A 24,538-nucleotide genomic window follows, 5' to 3' on the forward strand; every position below is an offset into this window, starting at 1 on the left:
ATTATGTAGGCAATATTTTTCCTATATTGTTAAAATGCTCTTGTGTGTAACATTTTCCAGTAAAGTTGATTTGCATGGAGGTTATATGTCGCCTGTGTAGTTTTTATTGTGCCATAAAGTTTCTTAGCTAAGTGAAAATTCTAAATAATGATCTCACTGTAAAAGTATGAGGATAGGTTATCACCTTTTGGAATATTTACAATGAAAACACAACCCATATGAAATCATGATTAATATTTTAGAATATTTCCTACAAATAAAGCATGAATTGGAAGTCAGGCAACGAGCATGGCGGACTAAGAAGACGGGGCCGTGGGACGGCCCGCCGGAGAGGAAGATGACGGCGCCGTGGGACGGCCCGCCGTAGACGAACATGACGGCGCTGTGGAACAGCCCGCCGGAGACCAAGATAACGGCGCCGACGGACGGCCCGCCGGAGATGAATATGACGGCCCGCCAGAGATGAAGATGACGGCCCGCTGGAGACGAAGATGACGGCGCCATGGGACGGCCCGCTAGAGACGAGGATGACGGTGCCATGAGATGGCTCGCCGAAGACAAGGATGATGGCGCCATGGGACGGCTCGCCAGAGACGAAGATGGCAGCGCCGTGGGACGGCCCGCTGGACGGCCCGCTGGACACGAGGATGGTGTTTCCAGAGCTGGAGCAGCAGGCAGATGGGCTGTTGGCGTGTCCACAGCTGGCGTCTGTGATGGCCTCACATTGAAGAGGTGAGAGCTGTGCTTCCCCTGTCACACAGTTGACCTGAGCCCCCCCCCCTCAAGGGACGGATTCCAGACATCCCATGAAAGGCTGAGGGAGCGGGGAAGGACCTGGGGGGTCTCGGGTCCTGCCGACTTTGGCCGCCTCCCTGGAACAGACGACAGGGACGGGTGGAAGAGAGCCGAAGAACCACACCGTGCAGCACTCAAGCCATAGAGCTTGTCCATCAAGGAGACCAAGCGGGTACACTTCTCTTCTGCGGCTTTCTCCCGAGCAGCCATTTGTTGCCTCCAGATAGCCCAGCAAATTTCTGCAGGGTTCGTTCTTGGCTCGATGATTCTGTCAGGTTCTGTCGGTCTTGTACCCCAAGATGCAGCGAAGGCAGGCGTAGCGCAGGTAAACATGACTTTAATGTCAAAAAGGAAATAGGAAAACAGGAAACCAATCATTGAGCCTTGACTGGAGGGTGAGGCAGGCATGAATAGCAGCCAGCTGATTGACAACAGGTGCGGCCAGGCTGCCAATCAGCAGCAGGTGGGGAAATAGTGCTCAGGGAGACAAGCAGGAAGTGGAACTAAAATAAGAGCGCTGACAGGAAAAAAAACTAACAAATAAGGAAACTTAAAAAGACCATACAACCACTGTCACTGATTATTTCCTTTATAAAAACGTGTAACTTCCTACATTCTAAAAAACAAAACAAACAAAAAAACAAGCCAATCTTTTGATCCCTACAATCAATCTGTCAAACAAAGTTGATTTTTTTAGCTTTTTTCATCCATAGAAGATGTAATACAAAGTGTTTTACATACAATTTATATTTAATGTCAGAAATTACCCTGACACCACCCATTCACAGTCAAAATAAACTCAGAAATTTAAACTAACAAAAACAGAAAAATAATAACCTAGACAAATAGCATATTTGAGTTGACTTTTTAATGCATTACTGTTTTTTTCTTTTTTTTAATAAGTTTACTTAAACTGCAAGTTAGGGTTTCAGTTTCAGTGCTTGTCCTACATGCATGTTGATGGTCACTTTAAGTAAAAGCAAATGAATTGTTGTTGAGCTGTTATTTTGAATCTGCTGCTGAACTGCCCCAATGCATAATAAGAAAAGGTTTTATTTTTGAATCCTTGTCTTTCTTGTTCCAGAACGTTGAGGACCACATGGCCTTTGTAATCACGGTGCCCACGGCGCTGGCGATCTTCCTGGCTGTGTTTGTTTTGGTCTGCATTGAATCCATTTTCAAGAAGCTCCTTCAAGTTTTCTCCCTTGTTATCTGGGCCTGCTTGGTTGCCATGGGTTACCTTTTTATGTTTTCCGGTGGGATTGTCTGTCCGTGGGACCAGGTAAGACCAAGAATTTTGTGGTCAGTTTATTTTTTTGTGTGCAAAAGTATGTGGAGCACTCTGTCATTTATTCATAGACAGTATAAATAACTAAACATACCTTGCGGGTTTGAAAACGAGGCCAATATGGAAGTGCCTTAAACTTGAATTCCGTTTGAATGCCCTGCAGGGAGAATTCTTGGTTGCCAGAAGAAAAGAGTTGCGGAGATTTGAGAAAGTGATAATTTGCTTTACTACCTCAGTAAACATTTGTATGAAAGACTTAAATGTTAATAATAGGTGTTCCAGCATTAAAGACTATGATTGACTAGCTTGTCGAACCAACATTGGTTTAACAATTGCATTAAAAATCAGAGTTTGGAATGACTTTGTTACATTATAACTTAATTTTTCTAACCAACGAATAATCCAAATACTTGTACGTACATTACAACGCCGTTACCAATACGATTGAAGTAATGTGGCACGCCACTTTTGAAATTAACTTGATATCATATAGGAAGAGGCAACATCACAGCAATTCAATGCAGTGATAACCATGCAATCCTTGTTTGTGGACAAAGAGACTCAATCACCGAGGCACATTCAATCGCTTTACTAACTCGCAATTAGTTATTAACTTCCATTCGTCGCATGTTAGCCAATGCTAAGCTTACACAGGTAAGGCTGCTCTGAGCGCACCCTTGTTGACGTCACGCATCACATGGTTGAAACTCACGCACTCTGATCTCATGAAACAACTCTCAACTGCATACGCCAGATATTTGAAGGTTCTTAAAACATTAATTACCTTCCCTCGTGTGGCCCAGGGACCAGTTGTGGCTTGACTCTTTTGTGGACCGTGGCACATTGTAGGAAAAAAAATTAAACAAAACAATCCAGAAAATATGGAAAAAAGAGCCAAAGGCATAATGTGATGTTACAAAGCTGAAATAATACATAATACAAATTATTAATAAACACAACATTTGTGTCAGCCATTTTACACATTTTTAAATAATTATTCCTAAGGTCCCCACACACACTTTTTGACCCGGTCCACCCCTGCTTTAGAGTAATGTTAAAAAATATATATTGTTCCATCTCGTAAGCTAAGTGCATTGTCACCCCCTACTGTATATTAATTATATCTGCAACATTTCATTTATTAAATGTATTAATTCAAATAGAAAAAAAGCTTTGATTTATGTTCTGCTGCTTCCATTAATCGTTTAATTAGTGAAATTAATTTAAAAAATATAACATATGGATCAAATGCAGTGACGGAACTTTAAATATCAGGACATAGTTTCCACACGGCAGCTGCCAGACAACACATGAGAGCAGTGGTGTGTGGGTAATGTGATTTGTGTGGCGGTGAACAACGGAGAGTTTGATTAATTTTTTACAATCGCACACATGTTAAAAGCACAACTTAAATGTTGATGATGTGAATTCATTAGAAAAAAGAATGAAGGTGATGGGAAGTCGAAAAATATTTATTTCCACTGTTTACCCTGGAATATGCATTGAGGCTATAACCACGCGTTATAGCCTCAATGCCGATTAATGAAAAAAACTAACTAATAATTCAGAACTGCGGCCCTAATATCAATGCTATGTTTCTGCGGAAAAAAATAAAATAAAAATCATTGATTTGGCAAGACATGATTGGTAAGACTAAATGCAACGATTAAGCATTGGAAAATAAGCTTAGCGAATACATCATTATTCAATATACATTTCTCTAAACAGTAAAGAAAATGTGCTTAATAACCTTACAGAATAACCTGCATTAAATCAGCTTTGCAAAAATTGTTATAACCCTTCACTTAATTTACTGTTTTTTTGTAATTATGTTTCTTGTTCAGTCGGGAACTCTAGTCATTGTTGTGCTTTGATGACAGTTCATTTATGGACTATTCTGGTATTGTATTATGTGGCAACATTGCAATTGAACGTGGCAAGATTATACCCCTGCCTTCAAATATATCTACTTTCAATGGAACTTGCAGAGCCCATTAAATGGTTAGCTTATACAAATAACACTCATTCGCCTCATTCACTGGTACCTAGCAATACAGCACTAAAGTCTAATGTGGACTCATTTGTCACAAAGCAGCATCTCGAGGTGCATTGATGCACACGTCATTCTATTCATCTCGTTCTTCCACTCACTGAAAATGTCAGGCCATTATACCATCCGCGCACTGTGACTGCAGCATCTTAACCACGTTAATTAACATTTATCTGGAGAGATAGAATTGTTGACTCACACTCCCGGCTTGATGTCCCTACACTTCCCACTGAGCTCCTTGAATGCATATGTTACTTTTTTACAGAGATTATTTGTGGTTCAGTTGAAAACCTTGTACATTAAAAAGAATGCACTACAACAGCATATACACTATTATGCCAAAAGTATTTGGTCACCTGCCTTTACTCACATATGAACTTGAAGTGCCATCCCATGGAATTGTCCAAAATGTTTCGGTATCCTGGAGCATTGAAAGTTCCTTTCACTTGAATTAACACTAGAAGTCCCAGCATTTTTATGTCTACCTAGAAGACCCAGAGAGGGGTCATTTGGCCCGACGCTTTTCCCGAATACACTAATCACTCATTTTGTTATGGTAATGAGGCTGTTAGGGGCAGTTTGTCTAGGTAGACAGAAAAATTATACATGTGGGAAATGCCGAAAGGAGCAATGGCAGTGCCAGGATTGTGAGTGACTGCTCAAATGTATGTCAGTCACGTTTACATGGACATGGTTTTTCATTCTTTGTAAATATGCTTTTTTCTTTGTAAATTTTTTTTTTTTAACTATTTTTGGCACACAAAAATAACAATTGCTTCTGCAACAACCCTCCACACCAAAACTGGGAAAACAGTTGCTTTTTCATTCTTTGTAAATATGTTTTGTTTTGTATTTTTTTTAACAATAAATGTCAGAGTGTTGATCCCTTCATTCTGTTGATCCTTGCAAAAACACACACAACCTACCTCAGAACTAAAGCTTGAGCTGTAAGGTCCCCTCCCCCACACAGGCTCAAGTGGCCCCCTGCCGTGTGCCACTAACAGCCACATTTTCATAACAAAAGGAGTGTCCACAGGGGGGACTAGGGGTCAAATGACCCTCTTGTGTGTTTTCTAGGTAAAAGTGTCAATTGACCCTTCTCTGGGACTTCGCCAAGGCCAACTCCTGAAAAACTACCCCACACCATAATTCCTCCTCCACCAAATTTCACACTCGGCACAATGCAGTCCGAAATGTAGCGTTCTCCTGGCAACCTCCAAACCCAGACTCGTCCATCAGATTGCTAGATGGAAAAGCGTGACTCCTCAGTCCAGAGAAGGCGTCTCCACTGCTCTAGAGTCCAGTGGTGACATGCTTTACACCACTGCATCCGACACTTTGCATTGGACTTGGTGATGTATGGCTTACATGCAGCTGCTCGGCCATGGAACCCATTTCCATGAAGCTCTCTGTGTACTGTACGTGGGCTAATTGGAAGATCACATGAAGTTTGGAGTGATGTAGCAACTGAAATTGCAGAAAGTCTTTGCACTACGTGCTTCAGCATTCGCTGACCCCTCTCGGTAAGTTTACATGGCCTACCACTTGGTGGCTGACTTTCTGTTGTTCCTAAACTCTTCACTTTTCTTATAATAAAGTTGACTTTGGAATATTTAGGAGCTAGGAAATTTCACGACTGGATTTGTTGCACAGGTGGCATCCTATAACAGTTCCACACTGGAAATCACTGAGAGCGGCCCATTCTTTCACAAATGTTTGTAGAAAGAGTCTCCATGCCAAAGTGCTTGATTTTATACACCGTGCCAAGGGATTAGGGCAGAGGTGGGTAGAGTAGCCAGAAATTGTACTCAAGTAAGAGTACTGTTACTTTAGAGATTTATTACTCCAGTAAAAGTAAGGAGTAGTCACCCAAATATTTACTTGAGTAAAAGTAAAAAGTATGTTGTGAAAAAACTACTCAAGTACTGAGTAACTGATGAGTAACCTGTTCGTTTATTGATGAGGGCAACAAATAATGCACAAAAACATAAAAATAGCAATGAGCAAATTCAGAGCCAGGAATATCTCTTAAGCAACTAAAACAATAATATATATTAAATAATAATACATTCACATTAAAAAAATTAAGGCAAATTGAGCCACAATAACCTAACAGCACCATAGGCTCAGTAGGCAGAGATTGCAAAAGAAAATAACAAGTTAGCCTTTAAGCAAACCATAAACTGATAGGTGTGGGCTGCACCTGAGAACACACTGAGTGTGTGTGCGACTGTGCGTGTGAGTGTGTCTCTGTCTGTCTGTCTATGAGGCTGCAGTGCGTTAATCAGAATCAGAATCAGAATAGTTTTATTGCCATTGTTTGAGAACGGGTTCACAAACTAATAATTTTTCTTGGTGCAATCGTGCAACATAAAACACATATAACACAGATTTGGTAATAACAAGAGCTGTAACTGAGCATTCAGATCTTGTTATAGACTTAGAACAGGGGTCGGCAACCCGCGGCTCCGGAGCCGCATGCGGCTCCTTGACCACTCTGATGCGGCTCAGCTACATGCATGCCGACCCCCTCGATTTTCCCAGGAGACCTATAGATGTCAGTGTCTCTCATAGACTACTCCCAGGGACAAATAATCCTATTAACACTCTAATTACTATATAAAGGGCATGCCCTAATTGCACTGCAGTAATTGTCCTCTATAGCATTTACTTACAGCATGCCAGGCCAGCCACATGTTGTATGTTGTTATCACTTGCTCACACAGGAGACAGCAAAGCATAGTTACTCATCAGCCACACAGCTTACACTGACGGTAGCCGTATCAAACAACTTCAACATTGTTACGTTACAAATATGCGCCACACTGTGAACCCACACCAAAAAAGAATGAAAAACACATTTCTGGAGAACATCCCACTGTAACACAACATAAACACAACACAACCATTACCCAGAATCCCATGCAGTCCTAACTCTTCCGGTCTACATTATACACCCCGCTACCACCAAATCCCCCCACACATCAACCCCCCCCCCCCTCTTCGTGGTTGGTTGAGCGGAAGAGTTAGGGCTGCATGGGATTCTGGGTAATGGTACCGTCAGTGTAAGATGTGTGGCTGCTGAGTTAGTAGCCTTGCTGTCTCTTACGTGAGCAAGCTAAAGCTGCATTCCACTTGTGGCCGAGCAGGTGCACTGATTGGGCAGACTGTAGAGGGCGCCAAATGCAGTGTCATCACGCTCTGATGTTCGGGAGTCTCCCGGGAAAAATGAGAGGGTTGGCAAGTGTGACGCAAGCGACATTCATCCAAAACTCGCGGGCTGCACTAACATCCAATTCCCACATTAAAGTGCGTGCCGGTGCGTGTGTCTGAGACCCCTGGTTAACATAGCACAAAGCATGTAAACTTTGTATGCGGTGTTTTTCATTTTAAATTTTAAAAACATTTTTGTGGCTCCCATTACTTTCTTTAATGTGTGAAACTTGCCAAAATGGCTCTTTGAGTGGTAAAGGTTGCCGACCCCTGACTTAGAAGGAATTCAAAGGAGTTATTCTTCATGTGCCTGATGGCTGAGGTGTACATTTGACAGTGATTCATAGCAGGGAAGCTAACATCAGCCTACGGTGACAGCCAAAATATCTACAAACGTTACTTACCGCGATGTGCTTCCTCAAATTTGACGTTGAGTTCATGTAAGCTCAAGCTTGTTGTTTGCCGCTGAAAATGTATGTGCAGTTAATCATGTGACCGCCTGGCTCTGTTTGATTGGTGAAACGGAGTCAAACGTCACCAGTGACTGTATTTGATTGGTGAAACGCAGGCATGCGATAGATCCTACTTTGAAGGTCTGTCTGACAAACCAAAACAAACAAAGCGTGCATTAACAGATCGATAAAAATCAGTAGCGAGTAGCGAGCTGAATGTAGATAAATGGAGCGGAGTAAAAGTAGTGTTTCTTCTCTGTAAATATACTCAAGTAAAAGTAAAAGTATGTTGCATTAAAACTACTCTTAGAAGTACAATTTATCTCAAAAATTACTCAAGTGGATGAAGCGGAGTAAATGTAGCGCGTTACTGCCCACCTCTGGATTAGGGCACCTGATTCTCATCATTTGGATGGGTGGCCAAATACTTTTGGCAATATATATATATATATATATATATATATATATATATATATATATATATATATATATATATATATATATATATATATATATTATATACAGGTATATATATATATATTATAACAGCAGCATTCTCATGACATATGTGGGGGTTTTTTCAAATCTATTTGGTTTGTCAAAAAACTGATGATTCATGTAGTTTTACACATTTTTAATTTGAAATGACCACAATCATATAGTCCCCGTTAAAATAACAATGCTATGTGTGTTCATAACCAACCCAATCAGTGAAATGATCTATATTGTAAGATATGTATCACTGTGAGACCCCAAACTCGGTGTTGCCTTTCCCATCGGCACGGTCCAAGGTTTGGTTTGTATAAATTGGAGGTTCCATTTTCCAACCTGAAATCAATTGGATGCTTATCCGCTCCTGACAAAGACCCCTCTGTTTGCTGATACTAGGGAGAAGGGCTTATCTGTGTGGTCCAGCCTCGACCCATTACAGAGAATTGTCTGCATTCTCCTCATTTCCTTCCCCATCCTTTAGCCATCTCGTCCCCTAAGAAAAACATTACACATATGTCCAAACTTTTTGAGTTACTGCTAGCGCTGTCTATTAAAGCTGTCTTGGACCAAATAATTTCATAGTCGATTTGTTTGATTTTACCCATCGTCGATGATCAGTCAAATTTATTTTTGTTTGTTTTTGTTTAACGAACAAAATAAACAGATGATGGGGATTTGTAGTAATGTATACTGACTGATCACTTGGTGTAAGTAACGTCACATGGATGTCAGAGCCGTTTATAGAGAGAGTATGGCCAACTAAACAACAGGCGCCATAACTGCTACCAAGAAAGTGTGACTGTGCCCGGATGCTGTCGATTAGATGTTAGTTTTTGTGATGAAATAAACCAAAATAATATGTCTATATATATATAGTTGTAAACATACTCCCGCAATTGACTTACAATTAACTTAGAATTTAATAACAGCAACACTTTGCAAAAAAGTTGGCACAGGGGCATTTTTACCACTGTGTTACATGGCCTTTCCTTTTAACAACACTCAGTAAACATTTGGGAACTGAGAACACCAATTTTTGAAGCTTTTCAGGTGGAATTCTATCCCATTCTTGCTTGCTGTACAGCTTAAGTTGCTGGCTTTTCAACTTTGCGCCTATAACAATCCGGATGCTTCTTTTCCTCTTTGGTCCGGAAGTACACAAAGTCCACAGTCTCCAAAAACTATTTGAAATGTGGACTCGTCAGACCACAGAACACTTTTTCACTTTGCATCAGTCCATCTTAGAAGTCGGCAGCATTTCTGGGTGTTGTTGATAAATGGCTTTTGCTTTGCATAGTAGAGTTGTAACTTGCACTTACAGATGTAGCAACCAACTGTAGTTACTGACAGTGGTTTTCTGAAGGGTTCCTGAGCCCATGTGGTGATATCCTTTACACACTGATGTTGCTTTTTGATGCAGTACCGCCTGAGGGATCGAAGGTCCGTAATATCATCGCTTACGTGCAGTGATTTCTCCAGATCCTCTGAACCTTTTGATGATATTACGGACCGTAGATGGTGAAATCCCTAAGTTCCTTGCAATAGCTCGTTGAGAAATGTTGTTCTTAAACTGTTTGACAATTTGCTCATGCATGTGTTCACAAAGTGGTGACCCTCGCCCCATCCTTGTTTGTGACTGACTGAGCATTTCTTGGAAGCTGCTTTTATACCCAATCATGGCACCCACCTGTTCCCAATTAGCCTGTTCACCTGTGGGATGTTCCAAATAAGTGTTTGATGAGCATTCCTCAACTTTCTCCGTCTTTTTTGCCACTTGTGCCAGCTTTTTTTTAAACATGTTGCAGGCATCAAACTCCAAATAAGCTAATATTTGCAAAAAATTAAGTTTTCCAATTTGAACCTTAAGTATCTTATCTTTGCAGTCTATTCAATTGAATATTAAAGTTAAAAAAGTTAAAATACCAATGATTGTCACACACACACTAGGTGTGGCAAAATTATTCTCTGCATTTGACCCATCACCCTTGATCACCCCCTGGGAGGTGAGGGGAGCAGTGAGCAGCAGCGGTGGCCACACCCGGGAATCATTTTTGGTGATTTGACCCCCAATTCCAACCCTTGATGCTGAGTGCCAAGCAGGGAGGTAATGGGTCCCATTTTTATAGTCTTTGGTATGACTCGGCCGGGGTTTGAACTCACAACCTACCGATCTCAGGGCGGACACTCTAACCACTAGGCCACTGAGTATATAGATTTAAAAGGATTTGCAAATCATTGTATTTTGTTTTTATTTCAATTTACACAAGTTGCCAACTTTACTGGTTTTGGGGTTTGTAGTCAAATTGTTCCGGATCTTTTGTCAAATAAGATGTGAATACAATGGCCAATAATCTTGCTTGTTTGTATGCATAATTAATCTCTTTCTAATTCTCTTACAATAAATAACAAGAATGTAGGAAACTTCACCTGCAGTGCCCAGTATGCAGTAATCATTTCACGGTCACACTGCTTGATTTTTTTGTTGTTGAAAAGTTACTGAATTGATTTCAACTCACTGAAGCATTTAAATCGTATCGTTCTAAAAAACTAAGATCATCCATCATCGTATCGACAATCACAAATATCACATCGAATCATTTTTAAAACAAATCATTACACCACTACAAATAATATATTACGAGAAATCATGTTGAATCGAAAATTGATTTGGAATCGCATCGTCACCCCGAGACTCGGAATCAAATCCTGAGGTTCCCAAAGATTCCCACCTTTCATAAAAAATGTTTCCCCAAAATTCATACCTCTGATAAAATAAATATACAAAAATCTAATGTCCTTTGCAGAAGACGCTGGTCCTCAGAATTCACAAAATAAGAATACTAGTAAATAAAGAGGTCCGGCCCCCCGGTTCTTCGCTCTCTCGAAATGAGGCTCTCAAAACTATGTATTTGAATAGCCCTGCTTAAAAGGATGTGGGGGCTACTTTGATATATTTCATACATCGAAGATGCTAAAACGAATCCACTGTCGGTCAATATATGATAATCTAAATAAACAAACCATTGTCTTTTAGCTTTGTGTTATAGGTAACAAAGCAAATTCAAGTAATATATAATAATACATTTCATTAATAATTCATTTAATTAGTTTTGCCCAGTCAATTTGAAAATAAGTCCATCAGAGCGATCATGTGCTGCCAGATTTGCAACACAACACATAATCATGTTAAATTTTGGTCCAATAATTAACTTGAACTGGTAGCATTGATGATTTGACTTGTTGGCAGGATGGTTAAGTCTCACCAGCACCATCTGACTTTGAAACAGGGATTATGTGGACGTTAAGGAATAGAAAAACAGAGAGAAATTCAGCAAAATAAAGAGGGTGAAGTTTTTTTAATTTACGCTGAGCTTGTTGGCTCCGCACATGACTCTGTATTTATGTGTGAGATAAACACGCCCTGAGCACTGTTAAAGCACAAGCGTTGCATAAATTCACCCTGTTTGGTAGTAAAGCACATATTGATTAGAGGGGGAGCAAACTAAGCACCTTTGTAATATGGCCTTTACGTGTAATAACTGGAGCATGCAATTAACATGTCTTTTCTACGTGGTGCGAATTAACAGACACTGTACAAACACGCCTTGTAAATCAAACTTTTAAGCGGATCACATCAGACTATGTGGACTAAAAGCCTGATGTAATCTGACACTCCATCTCCATAATTTATTTTATGAACCCACTTTGGCATTATCATGGGTTTGATTCATGGCCTGGGAGCAGCATGAAAAAGCCTTGACAATGTAATTGTCAGTGAGAGGAGCCTCATACGCTTGCCTAAACCACAGTGAAGGAAGCTCCTCACAATTCCATTACCACGTCCAACCTCAGTCTGAATGAGAAGTCAGCAGGTATATTTCACCCTGCAACCCTTCCATTATTCCCTCCTCCCCCATTTCATGATCCAATTAGCAGCGTTGGATGTCAGAACATCCATTTAAGAAAAAAACATTCTGCACTCTAAGCAAATTATGCTGCGGTGCTAGATGATCCTTGGCAGGAATTAGTGACTGCCTTTAGGCATTGGGAAGTAAGTTAATTCCTTTTTTTCCGAAATGGGTATTACCTAACACAGTAGGTTCTACTTCACATTTACATATCAATTCATTAAATTGTTGCGGCACTGGATCTGTTTTCTTATTTTTCTTATCCGAAACTTTGCATACTTTATAAGTGAAGGAATTGTGTCTAAAATATCATTAAAAAAACTACAACGACAGATCGGTAACAGCATTTGCTTTTTTTGCAAAAACACCACAAATAGCCACTCAACTAATTAAGCGATATGCTGAGCTAGAATCAGACTCCTGAAAGCACTACTTTCTATTCCTTGTACTACCTGTCACATGGCCTTTACCGTTACCTTTAAGTCTTTAACCTTGTTAGGTTGTCTCTTCTCCAGTTTACAAGTCATGCCAAGATTCCATCATGTGCAACATACAAAAACACACATCATGTGGCTGACTTCTCCGCACTTTTTTATATGGCGGACACTCATTAGATTCCCGTTCCCATATAGTTTCTATTTGCTCTGTCTGTTTTGTGCGTTGCCAAGGTCAGACATGTACCTCCTGCATATACAACAACCATTGCCCGGGGTCGGGCGGCATTGAGGGTCACATTGCCCGGTTTTGTAGGCGGTGCCAACAGCCATTGTCGTGTCACAAGCCACTGCAAGTAAAACGGTCCGACATTCTGTTTCGGTGTTAGAACACACTTTCACTTTAAAAAATGAGGTGTCATTTCCTGAATGGCTGGAGAAATATATGGGTGCTGTGTAAGCTGTTTAGGGGTGTCAAAATTGTTTTCATTGAGGGCCACATCACAGGTATGGTCGATTATAACAGTGAATAATATATGAATAGAAATGTACAGAGTTTCGCCATTTGCAGATGCATTTGATTCTTGTATTTTTTGTGTACAATGTAAAAAAACAAAAAACATTATATCTTACGATAAAAAACTGTCTGCTCAGTCGCCAGAATTGTATCGAAAATGTATGTTGTTTTTTTAACTGTAAATATTTTTTTTAAAATGGTAACACCAAGTCTTCATTCAAAAAAAGGTTTGGAATGTATGTTAATATATTATGTATTGCAATATTAGATAATGATACAGTTATATATTGGGATGCCGTGGCTTAGATGGTAGAGCTGCTGCCATCCAGAAACTTGAGAGTTGAATCCTGCTTTGGCCAATCTAGTCTCTGCCCTTGTGTCCTTGGGCAAGACACGTAACCTATCCTGCTCCCAGTGTCACTAACACTAGTGTATGAATGTGAATAATCCAATCCAATCCAATCCAATCCACTTTATTTGTATAGCACATTTAAACAACAAAAATGTTTCCAAAGTGCTGCACAAAAATATTAAAAACACGATTCAAATACTATCCTTAGCTCCACCAATGACTGAATAAAAACAAAATAAATAAATAAAAACAATATAAAAATAAATATGATTAAAAACGATTTTAAAGGGTAAAACCAATTAAAACAATAAATAGAAATAAAAATGTAAAAACACAGAGGCCCACACAACTCACGTAGTGTTAAAAGCCAGAAAATAAAAGTGGGTCTTAAAGGCCTACTGAAATGAATTTTTTTAATTTAAACAGGGATAGCAGATCCATTCTATGTGTCATACTTGATCATTTCGCGATATTGCCATATTTTTGCTGAAAGGATTTAGTAGAGAACATTGACGATAAAGTTTGCAACTTTTGGTCGCTGATAAAAAAAGCCTTGCCTGTACCGGAAGTAGCGTGACGTCACAGGTTGAAAGGCTCCTCACATTTCCCCATTGTTTACAATGCAGCGAGAGCGATTCGGACCGAGAAAGCGACGATTACCACATTAATTTGAGCCAGGATGAAAGATTTGTGGATGAGGAACGTGAGAGTGAAGGACTAGAGTGCAGTGCAGGACGTATCTTTTTTCACTCTGACCGTAACTTAGATACAAGGGTTCATTGGATTCCACACTTTCTCCTTTTTCTATTGTGGATCACGGATTTCTATTTTAAACCACCTCGGATACTATATCCTCTTGAAAATGAGAGTCCAGAACGTGAAATGGACATTCACAGTGACTTTTATCTCCACGACAATACATCGGCGAAGCTCTTTAGCTACGGAGCTAACGTGATAGCACATCAGGCTTAAATGCAGATAGATACAAAAGAAATAAACCCCTGACTGGAAGGATGGACAGAAAATCAACAATACTATTAAACCATGGACCTGTAAATACACGGTTAATGCTTTCCAGGCTGGCGAAGCTTAACAATGCTGTTGCTAACGACGCCATTGAAGCTAACTTAGCAACGGGACCTCACAGAGCTATGCTAAAAACTTTAGCTATCCACCTACGCCAGCCCTCATCTTCTCATCAACACCCGTGCTCACCTGCGTTCCAGCGATCGACGAAGCGACGATCATAGATGCAGTCGGCGGCCCGGAGACGGAGAAAGTCAAGGTGAGGTCGGCGGCTAGCGCGTCTGCTATCCAAGTCAAAGTCCTCCTGGTTGTGTTGCTGCAGCCCGCCGCTAATACACCGATCCTACCTACAACTTTCTTCTTTGCAGTCTTCATTGTTCATTAAACAAATTGCAAAATATTCACCAACACAGATGTCCAGAATACTGTGGAATTTTGAGATGAAAACAGAGCTTTTTGTATTGGATTCAATGGTGTACCAATACTTCCGGTTCAACGATTGACGTCACATGCATACGTCATCATACATAGACGTTTTGAACTGGAAGTTTAGCGGGAAATTTAAAATTGCACTTTATAAGTTAACCCGGCCGTATTGGCATGTGTTGCAATGTTAAGATTTCATTATGCTATATAAACTATCAGACTGCGTGGTCGGTAATAGTGGGTTTCAGTAGGCCTTTAAGACAATGTTATGATCAGCTGCCCGGATCATGTTCTGTTTGGTTTTTGGACTCCCTCAATTCCTGTTTTTGTGCACCCCTGGGTTTGTTTTCTGTTCTGTTCCATGGGTGCTTATTGTGTTCATCTGTCTCTGATTGGTGTTCGGGACGCTCAACTGTTTCCCGAGCACTAATCAGAGCACTATTTAATCCTGCCTTTGCCGGTCAGTCAGTCTGGCTTTCTAATTTGCTACAAGCAACAGCTAATGACGATTTGATTCCTGTTTTGGTATATTAGCTTCCACGCTAAGCTCCTGTTATGAGAGTAGCGTATGTGTGTGTGTGGCCCTTTAAGACATGACAGCATGTGAGGTGAGTGACGTCAGTGAGTGAGTGGGCGAGAGAGGTGAGGGAGCGGTAACAGTGCTTGCCTGCAGGTGCTAGTAGCTTGGTGGGTGTATGTGTGCAAGACACCAATAAAGTCACAAAGTTGCAACAAACCGCCGGCCTCATCATTCACCCTCGAGTCCGGAGCTGTAAAGACCCACTGCCGGGTAAAGTGAAGGGTGTTACCCCCAAAGTACATCGGCCCTGGAGGAACGTCTCCCCTGCGCTCCTCGACTACGGTCTGGGAGCCGGAAGCAGGAAAGGTGTAACACTCCTTTTGTTTGATAGCTCCCACGCTAGCCCCCTTAGCTTTTGCCTTCCGTGCTATGAGCACGCTTTTATTTGTTCCGCCTAATTTATTGCTAAAATAGATAATGTCCTACCTGCACGCTGTGTCCGAAGTCCGTCTGCATCTCGGGAGAACAAACTCTGCATCACAATGCGCCCAGATCGTTACAGACGAGACTTAAAACACTCCACCGTGGGAGCAGTTCGAACATGAAGGGGCAGAGTGTTCCAGAGCTTAGGGCCGACCACAGAGAAGGCCCTGTCTCCCCTGGTTTTAAGTCTTGTCTTGGGCACCACGAATTGGAGCTGGCTCTCGGACCTCAGAGTGCACGCAGGAGTGTAAATTTGGATGAGGTCCGAGATATAATGAGGTGCCAGTCCATGCAAAGCTTTAAAACCAAACAGCAACATTTTTAAATCAATTCTAAATTGAACAGGGAGCCAGTGCAAAGTCTCAAGAATTGGGGTTATATGCTTGCGCTTCCTGGCCCCTGTTAAAAGTCGTGCTGCAATGTGTGGTGGTCGGAGAGGCCGTAGGCACAAATTGGCGCCCACGTTTCCGTCAGTCCACCCCAGGGCAGCAGTGGCTACAAATGTACTGAAATCATATAGTGGGCCAGATTCATCCCCCAGACCTCGGTTGGTTAATGAGTGGACTTTATCTACTGCTGATTATATCAAATACTTAAAACAAATATATATATATATATATATAAAAATGTTATATATATATATATAAACATTTTTATACACTGTATACATATATATATATTTTTTTTCATTCTCAAGTGTGGACACTTCAAGGGTGGCGTTTTTCTCAACCCTCAGTGCCATGCCTTGTCTTATTAGTGTCAAATATAGTTTTCTTCTGAACTGGTGAAAAGCACTTTGTGTTGCAAGTTCTACACACGTTTGCATTTCTGGTGTGTTTCACTTTGCTTTGCTCCAAAACTTCGTTTTATTATGTTTATATGTTCTTGGAAGAGTGCCGATCTCAGACATCCACATCAGCGACTACAATAACTAGCCAGACAAAAAGCATTGCAATTTAAGTTTTTCGGACCCATATGGCCTTTTTTACGAGAAAAAAACAAACAAAGCTAGTGGTGCACAGGGTATCAATTTCCACACAAAACGTCTGTGAAGTCTATATTCATTTTTGGTGAGCATACAGGAATACATTTTCACTGTGACCCAAATGAAGCTCTCTATTCCCAGAAACTAGAAAGGGACTATTTGTGATTGAATCTATGACAAGGAAGATGTTTGTCTCTACTCCTTGGTTTCCCTCAGTCCTTCCATCTGGCTGTCGCTTTTACACAAACCTTGCCTCCACTGGCCTCGAAATTAACCACAGAAAGGTTAACTGGCACCTGGCTGCAGCATGAGAGAAGAACACTGACCTCTTTCTCTCCATGTCCGCCAGCAGATGAGCTGCCCTCCGCCCTGCACAATGTGCAATGTGTGTGTCTGTATTCAAAGTTGGTGTAAAAAAGCCAAATACTCTCCATGCTACATTAGAGGCGCCAGGTTTAAGGCAGAAGTGCAGACCGACCCCTTCTTGGACACATGCAGTTAAGGGAGGTTAGATAAGCCAGCAGAGCTACTGGTGTTGATATAGGTCAACTTGTACAGCTCATTAAAATATGCTTAAAGGCCCTAATATGTTTGTGTAACGCTTTTTTTTCTTCATGCAACACCAATGACTGTTTTCTTAAATTACACTGTGCTGAAGGCTCAGTGAAAGAATATCTGTCTTGAGGGAAATCTGGCATCACGATACTATTGTGACTGCCTTAGATTCACCTTGCTGAACAAACACCTATGTATACAAGGGGTTAAAAAAACAATTATGGAACCACTATCCATAACCATTACTGCCTCACAGTTAGCAGCCTATATACCTTTAATAATTGTCACTGTTGTGTCGCTGCATGAGCTTGAATGTGTAGAGCAGTGGAGTCCAAACAACGAGCCAAATGTGGCCCGCCGGCGTCTTCAGTTTGGCCCGAAAGACGGCGCGATTTCAATTGACAATAGAATCAGGAGCTGTGTATATTGTGTATGTATATATAAATATATATATATATATATATATATATATATATATATATATATATATATATATATATATATATATATATATACCCATTGGTCTAATTAATAATAATAATAATGGATTAGATTTTATATTGCGCTTTTCTATTATTAGATACTCAAAGCGCTCACAGAGAAGTGGGAACCCATCATTCATTAACACCTTGCCGCCATTTTGTCACTACCTGGTGGCTAACAAAATTAACTCTGTCTTTAATTGTTCTTTCAAGACAAGGACTTACGGCATTTACTTATTTGACCCAACCCAAACAACCTTCCCTAGTCACGGTGCAGAAAAAAATAAATCAACCAGTACAAAAATTCAACAAAAATGATCACACATGACACAACCTGCTCTTTGAACTTTATGAATATTATAAACAACATCCAATCACCAATCAATCAATCAATCAATCAGAATGTATTTATATAGCCCTTAATCACAAGTGTCTCAAAGGGCTGCACAAGCCACAGCGACATCCTCGGCTCAGATACCACATCGGGGCAAGAAAAAACTCAACCCAATGGGAACAACGAGAAACCTTGGAGGGGACCGCAGATGTAGGCACCCCCCCACCCCCTTGATGACCGGTGCAATGGATGCTGAGTTGATACGGTTAATAATGTTAGAGTCCAGCCCATAGTGGGGACAGCAGGGGATCATCTTGAATGGAGACAACTGATGCACAGAGGAGTGGTCCACCCCTAGTTCCGACTTTGAACAGCTAGCGGTTCTTCTTTGGTCACCTGATAACCTCTCCACGCAGCAGAGGGGGGCAGAGAAGAAAAGAAAAGAGAGACGGCAGATCAACTGGTCTAAAAGGGGGTCTATTTAATAGCTAGACTATACAAATGAGTTTTACGATGGGACTTAAACGTTTCTACTGAGGTAACCTCTCTAACTGTTACCGGCAGGGCATTCCAGAGTACTGGAGCCCGAATTAAAAAACACTCTATAGCCCGCAGACTTTTTTGGGGCTATGGGAATCACTTATAAGCCCGAGTTCTTAGAACTAAATTTTCTGGCCTGGACATATTGTACAATACAATCAGCAAGACAGGATGGAGCTAGACCGTGTAGTATTTTATATGTAAGTAGTAAAACCTTGAAGTCACATCTTAAATGCACAGGAAGCCAGTGCAGGTGAGCCAGTATAGGCGTAATATAATCAAACTTTCTTGTTCTTGTCAAAAGTCTAGCAGTCACATTTTGTACCAACTGTAATCTTTTAATGCTAGACATAGGGAGATTCAAGCAAGAAGCATGGAGAAGAAGCACGGAACAGGAGATGAGGGCTGAGGGGCTTTAATGGCAACAACTCGACCGAAGGGCACAAGACCGGAATGGATGGAAGGCTTTCGTCGGCGGCCTATGTTCCTCAGGGAATACTAAGGCCAAAACAAAACATAGGGAGACCCGAAAATAATATGTTACAGTAATCGGGACGAGACATAATGAACACATGAATAATGATCTCAGCGTCGATGGTGAAAAAAATGGGACATATTTTAGCGATATTACCAGGGTTGCCAACACCCAGACTTTGAAATAAGGGACATCTCGCAGGCGGTCGGAAAATTTGGGTGTCCCCTATTTCAGTCCGGGCTTGAAAAAATGCTTAAAAAAATGCCAAAATTCTTTTAAAAAATTAACTTTACACCTCCACTAGACCACTGTTGCACTTACTGTAAGTCCTATTCATACCATAATCACAAGAAAATTGTATTCTTCAACCATACATTTATTTTTTCAAAATGTGCAAAACAGAGGGAAAAAAAAGAACAAAAAAAACAATTGGGATGGGTGCTGGATCAAAAAAGGAACACTTACAAGAACAAGAAAGAAAGGTCCGCACACACCACCACACACACAAACACGTGCCGAGCGGCGCCGAGCTGTCCTAGTGCCCTCCGGATACAGCACACAGACATCCTGCAGCCTGTGACAAACAGCGTCCCGTACGGGACGCGCGTCTTTTGCCTCAAATACGTGACGTCACAGGTAATACGGGACAGTTGGCAACCCTAGATATTACGGACCTGAAAGAGGGCTGTTTTAGTAACATTCTTAATATGTGACTCAAATTAGAGAGTTGGGTCGAAGATAATACAGAGATTCTTTACCGAGTCGCTTTGTGTAAATGTTGATTGTCAAATGTTAAGGTTGTATTATTAAATAGGTGCCGTTTTGTTAGCGTTAAGATGCAAAAAGTTAGTGGACATCCATTGTTTAATTTCATTAAGACACGCCTCCAGGTGACTACAATCCGGCGTGTTGGTCAGCTTTAGGGGTATGTATAGATGGGTGTCATCAGCATAACAGTGAAAGCTAACACCTTATTTGCGTATGATGTCACCTAACGGAAGCATGTAGATGCTGAAGAGTGCAGGGCCAAGAACTGAACCCTGTATAACTCTGCACGTTCCCTTAACATACTCCGAGGTCACATTGTTATGGGAGACACACTGCATCCTGTCAGTAAGTTAGGAGTTAAACGAAGAAAAGGCTAAGTCTGACATACCAATACGTGTTTTGATACGTTCCAATAAAATCTTATGATCGACGGTATCGAAAGCAGCGCTAAGATCAAGTAGCAGTAACATGGATGACCCATCAGCATCCATAGTTAGCAATAGATCATTAGTCATTTTTGCGAGGGCTGTCTCTGCTGAGTGTTCTGCCCTGAAACCAGACTGAAAGGGTTCACAGAGATTGTTAGACGCTAAGTGTTCATTTAGCTGCTGTGCAACAATTTTTTTTTAGATAAAGGGAAGGTGGGACACAGGCCGGTAGTTTACCATGAGGTCAGGATCGAGGTTAGGTCTTTTAAAGACGGATAAATAATCGCTGTTTTGATTGGTAAATTTAAATGGTAAACGGGTTATATTTGTATAGCACTTTTCTACCTTCAAGGTAATCAAAGCGCTTTGACACTATTACCACTTTCACCCATTTACACACACTGATGGCGAGAGCTGCCATGTAAGGCCCCAATCACAACCCATCAGGAGCAAGGGTGAAGTGTCTTGCTCAACGACACAACGGACGTGACGAGGTTGGTAGAAGGTGGGGATCGAACCAAGAACCCTCAGGTTGCTGGCATTGCGACTGTCCCAACTGTGCCACGGGAGGGGAACAGTGCCACAGGAAAGTGATAAGTTAATAATATTTAGCACTGATGGTCCTAATATTACAAACAGCTCCTTGATAAGTTCCCCTGGAAGTGGGTCAAGTAAATATGTTTGTTTTGTTCCATTTACACATCGCAGGAGTTCCTCTTATGTTATTTCATCAAAAATAGAGAGATTATTTTGGAGGGCAATACATATGTCATACATACATTCATATCTACATATGTTAATAGAACCCAGTTGTAGCTGGGATGCATTGTCTTTAATGTCCTTTCTAAAGAGTTACATTGTCTCATTAATGAAGTTCATAAAGTCTTCAGCCAAGTGGGTGGAGCTAATGGGTGAAGTCCCTTGTTGGGTCCGCGATGCTACTGTACTGAACAAATATTTAGGATAGTTTTTATTGAGGCGGATGAGATTGGAGTAGTAATTAGTTTTAGCTAAAGTAAGCGTGCGTTTATAAGTTATTAAACCATCAATCCATGCTTGATGGAAAATCTCAAGTTTAGTCGCACGCCATTTGCGTTCCAGCTTTTTACATGATAGTTTAAAGGCCGACTGAAATGAAATTGTTTTATTTAAACGGGGATAGCTGATCCATTCTATGTGTCATACTTGATCATTTCGCGATATTGCCATATTTTTGCTGAAAGGATTTAGTAAGAACATTGACGATAAAGTTCGCAATTTTTGGTCGCTGATAAAAAAAGCCTTGCCTGTACCGGAAGTAGCGTGACGTCGCAGGTTGAAAGGCTCCTCACATTTCCCCATTGTTTACACCAGCAGCGAGAGCGATTCGGACTGAGAAAGCAACGATTATCCCATTAATTTGAGCCAGGATGAAAGATTCGTGGATGAGGGACGTCAGAGTGAAGGACTAGAGTGCAGTGCAGGACGTATCTTTTTTCGCTCTGACCGTAACTTAGGTACAAGGGTTCATTGGATTCCACACTTTCTCCTTTTTCTATTGTGGATAACGGATTTGTATTTCAAACCACTTCGGATACTATATCCTCTTGAAAATGAGAGTCGAGAACGCGTAATGCACAATCACAGTGACTTTTATCTCCACGACAATACATCGGCGAAGCACTTTAGTAATGGAGCTAACGTGATAGCATCGTGCTTAACTGCAGATATAAACAAAAGAAATAAACCCCTGACTGGAAGGATAGACAGAAAATCAACAATACTATTAAACCATGGACCTGTAACTACCATCGATGCGGTCGGCGGCAAGCGTCGGATAGCGCGTCTGCTATCCAAGTCAAAGTCCTCCTGGTTGTGTTGCTGCAGCCAGCCGCTAATACACCGATCCTACCTACACCTTTGTTCTTTGCAGTCTTCATTGTTCATTAAACAAATTGCAAAAGATTCACCAACACAGATGTCCAGAATACTGTGGAATTTTGCGATGAAAACAGAGCTTTTTGTATTGGATACAATGGTGTCCAAATACGTTTCAACCATTGACGTCACGCGCATACGTCATCTTACATAAACGTTTTCAACCGGAAATTTCGCGGGAAATTTAAAATTGCACTTTATAAGTTAACCCGGCCGTATTGGCATGTGTTGCAATGTTAAGATTTCATCATTGATATATAAACTATCAGACTGCGTGGTCGGTAGTAGTGGGTTTCAGTAGGCCTTTAAGAGCTCTAGTTTCTTCTGTAAACCAGGGGGTACACCTTTTAGGGGCCTTATTTAGCTTTAGCGGTGCTAAAGCTAAATAAGGGCATCGTTAAAGTTGTAAGTGAGGTTATCAATAGAGCCCACATAAATTGGGAATAGCACCATTACCGAAGGCAGTAGGCCAGCAAGAGTCATAGTTGTGACAGCATTAATGTTGCGGTTGCTAAAGCAGTGGTTATTAGTAGCTTGTTGAAAATGAGTCAGAACTTCGAATTTTATAAGGAAATGATCGGACAATAGTTTAGTGTATGGGAGTATCACGAGAGGTAGCAGTGTGATAGACCTCATATTAAGCACTTCAAATGATTTATATTTATTACTAAGGTTAGGAGTAAGGTTAAGGTTTTCATTCAGTGGCGTGCGGTGAGGTTAATGTCAGGTGAGGCACTGCATCATCACAGTCAGATTTACAAACATATGAACCCTAAATAGTATCTTATTCACCATGTGATTGGCAGCAGTTAACGGGTTATGTTTAAAAGCTCATACCAGCATTCTTTACACAACTGTAGCACACAAAAAAGCACATTTAATAAAAAAAACATTATTATGGTCTTACCTTTCTTGCTGGACAGCCTTTGCGTGTGTACCACGCCGTTTGAAAAGAACGGGTCTTCTGTCTCGAAGTCAAAAGCAAACCTTTTAGCTCCGGCGTTGGTATACCTTTAATTATTACCTCCTGCTTCGATTGAAAGTCCAGTTTAGAAAACTGTTTTATTTTACATATGTAATCCTCCATGTTTTTAATAAAAGTCCAGGCTAGAGGAAATAAACAATCACTTGCAAACTTTTTTTTTTTTTTTTCTTCTGCGGCCGAGGAATGATCTCTGGGATCACTACCGCCCTCTACCACCAGGAGGCCGGATTACTGCGAGCCTCAACCAGTACGTCTTTTGCAGCATATTTATGAATGCTCAGCACAAGAAATATGTTACACACATACAGTTTTTTACAAAATACACTGTACATTATATACCTCAGCTAACTAAACTATGCCATAGTTTAGTTAGCTGATATAATTCATATAGCAATACAGTCTCACTGCACAGCAGCTCAGCAGTTAGCCGAGTCATTGTGCACAATCCATGTTGAGGCACAAATCAGTGACGTGCCTCATCTGGCTGCTGATCACCGCACCGTCTCTTCTCAGTATTTGAACGGCAAATGTGAAAATAAAAATAAAAATAATCTAAAACTGGTGAAGTTAAATGGAAAATAACTTTAGTACAATCACTGGATACATATAACAATTTAATTATTATTTTTTTCTTTTTACATTTTTTTTCTTTCCATGACGGCAGGTGAGGCCCTGCCTCCCCTGCCTCTAGTGACGGCACGCCACTGTTTTCATTGTATATTAATGCAACCCCTCCATCCCTTTTAAGGTGACGGGAGATATGTGCATTCATATAGTTAGGAGGAGATGCCTCGTTAAGTGGCAAAAATTCATCTGGTTTTAGCCAGGTTTCCCTGAGACCAATGACGTTAAGATCGTTGTCTCTATTGACCTCATTAACTAATAACGTTTTGGGAGACAATAATCTGATGTTTAAAAAGCCCATATTATAGATACTGGGCTGTTTTGAGGAATTTTTGTTAATGGTATCCGTAGTAGTGGTATAAATAACATTATGTTTATTTTGTGTAGTGCGCCTTAAAGGCCTACTGAAATGATTTTTTTTTATTTAAACGGGGATAGCAGATCCATTCTATGTGTCATACTTGATCATTTCGCGATATTGCCATATTT

At 40.8% G+C, this 24,538-nt stretch overlaps 1 protein-coding gene across 1 annotated transcript in view; it reads left to right on the forward strand.

The window, feature by feature from the left end:
- Positions 1-24,538, forward strand: part of LOC133660183 (adenylate cyclase type 2-like) — an 83,829-nt gene that overhangs the window by 16,839 nt on the left and 42,452 nt on the right. The window contains exon 3 of the mRNA XM_062063419.1: positions 1,880-2,077. Within this exon, the coding sequence (XP_061919403.1) occupies positions 1,880-2,077 (198 nt within the window). The remainder of the gene's footprint in view (positions 1-1,879; positions 2,078-24,538) is intronic.

The sequence above is a fragment of the Entelurus aequoreus genome, linkage group LG11 (genome assembly GCF_033978785.1).
Source record: "Entelurus aequoreus isolate RoL-2023_Sb linkage group LG11, RoL_Eaeq_v1.1, whole genome shotgun sequence".
Classification (NCBI taxonomy): Eukaryota; Metazoa; Chordata; class Actinopteri; order Syngnathiformes; family Syngnathidae; genus Entelurus; species Entelurus aequoreus.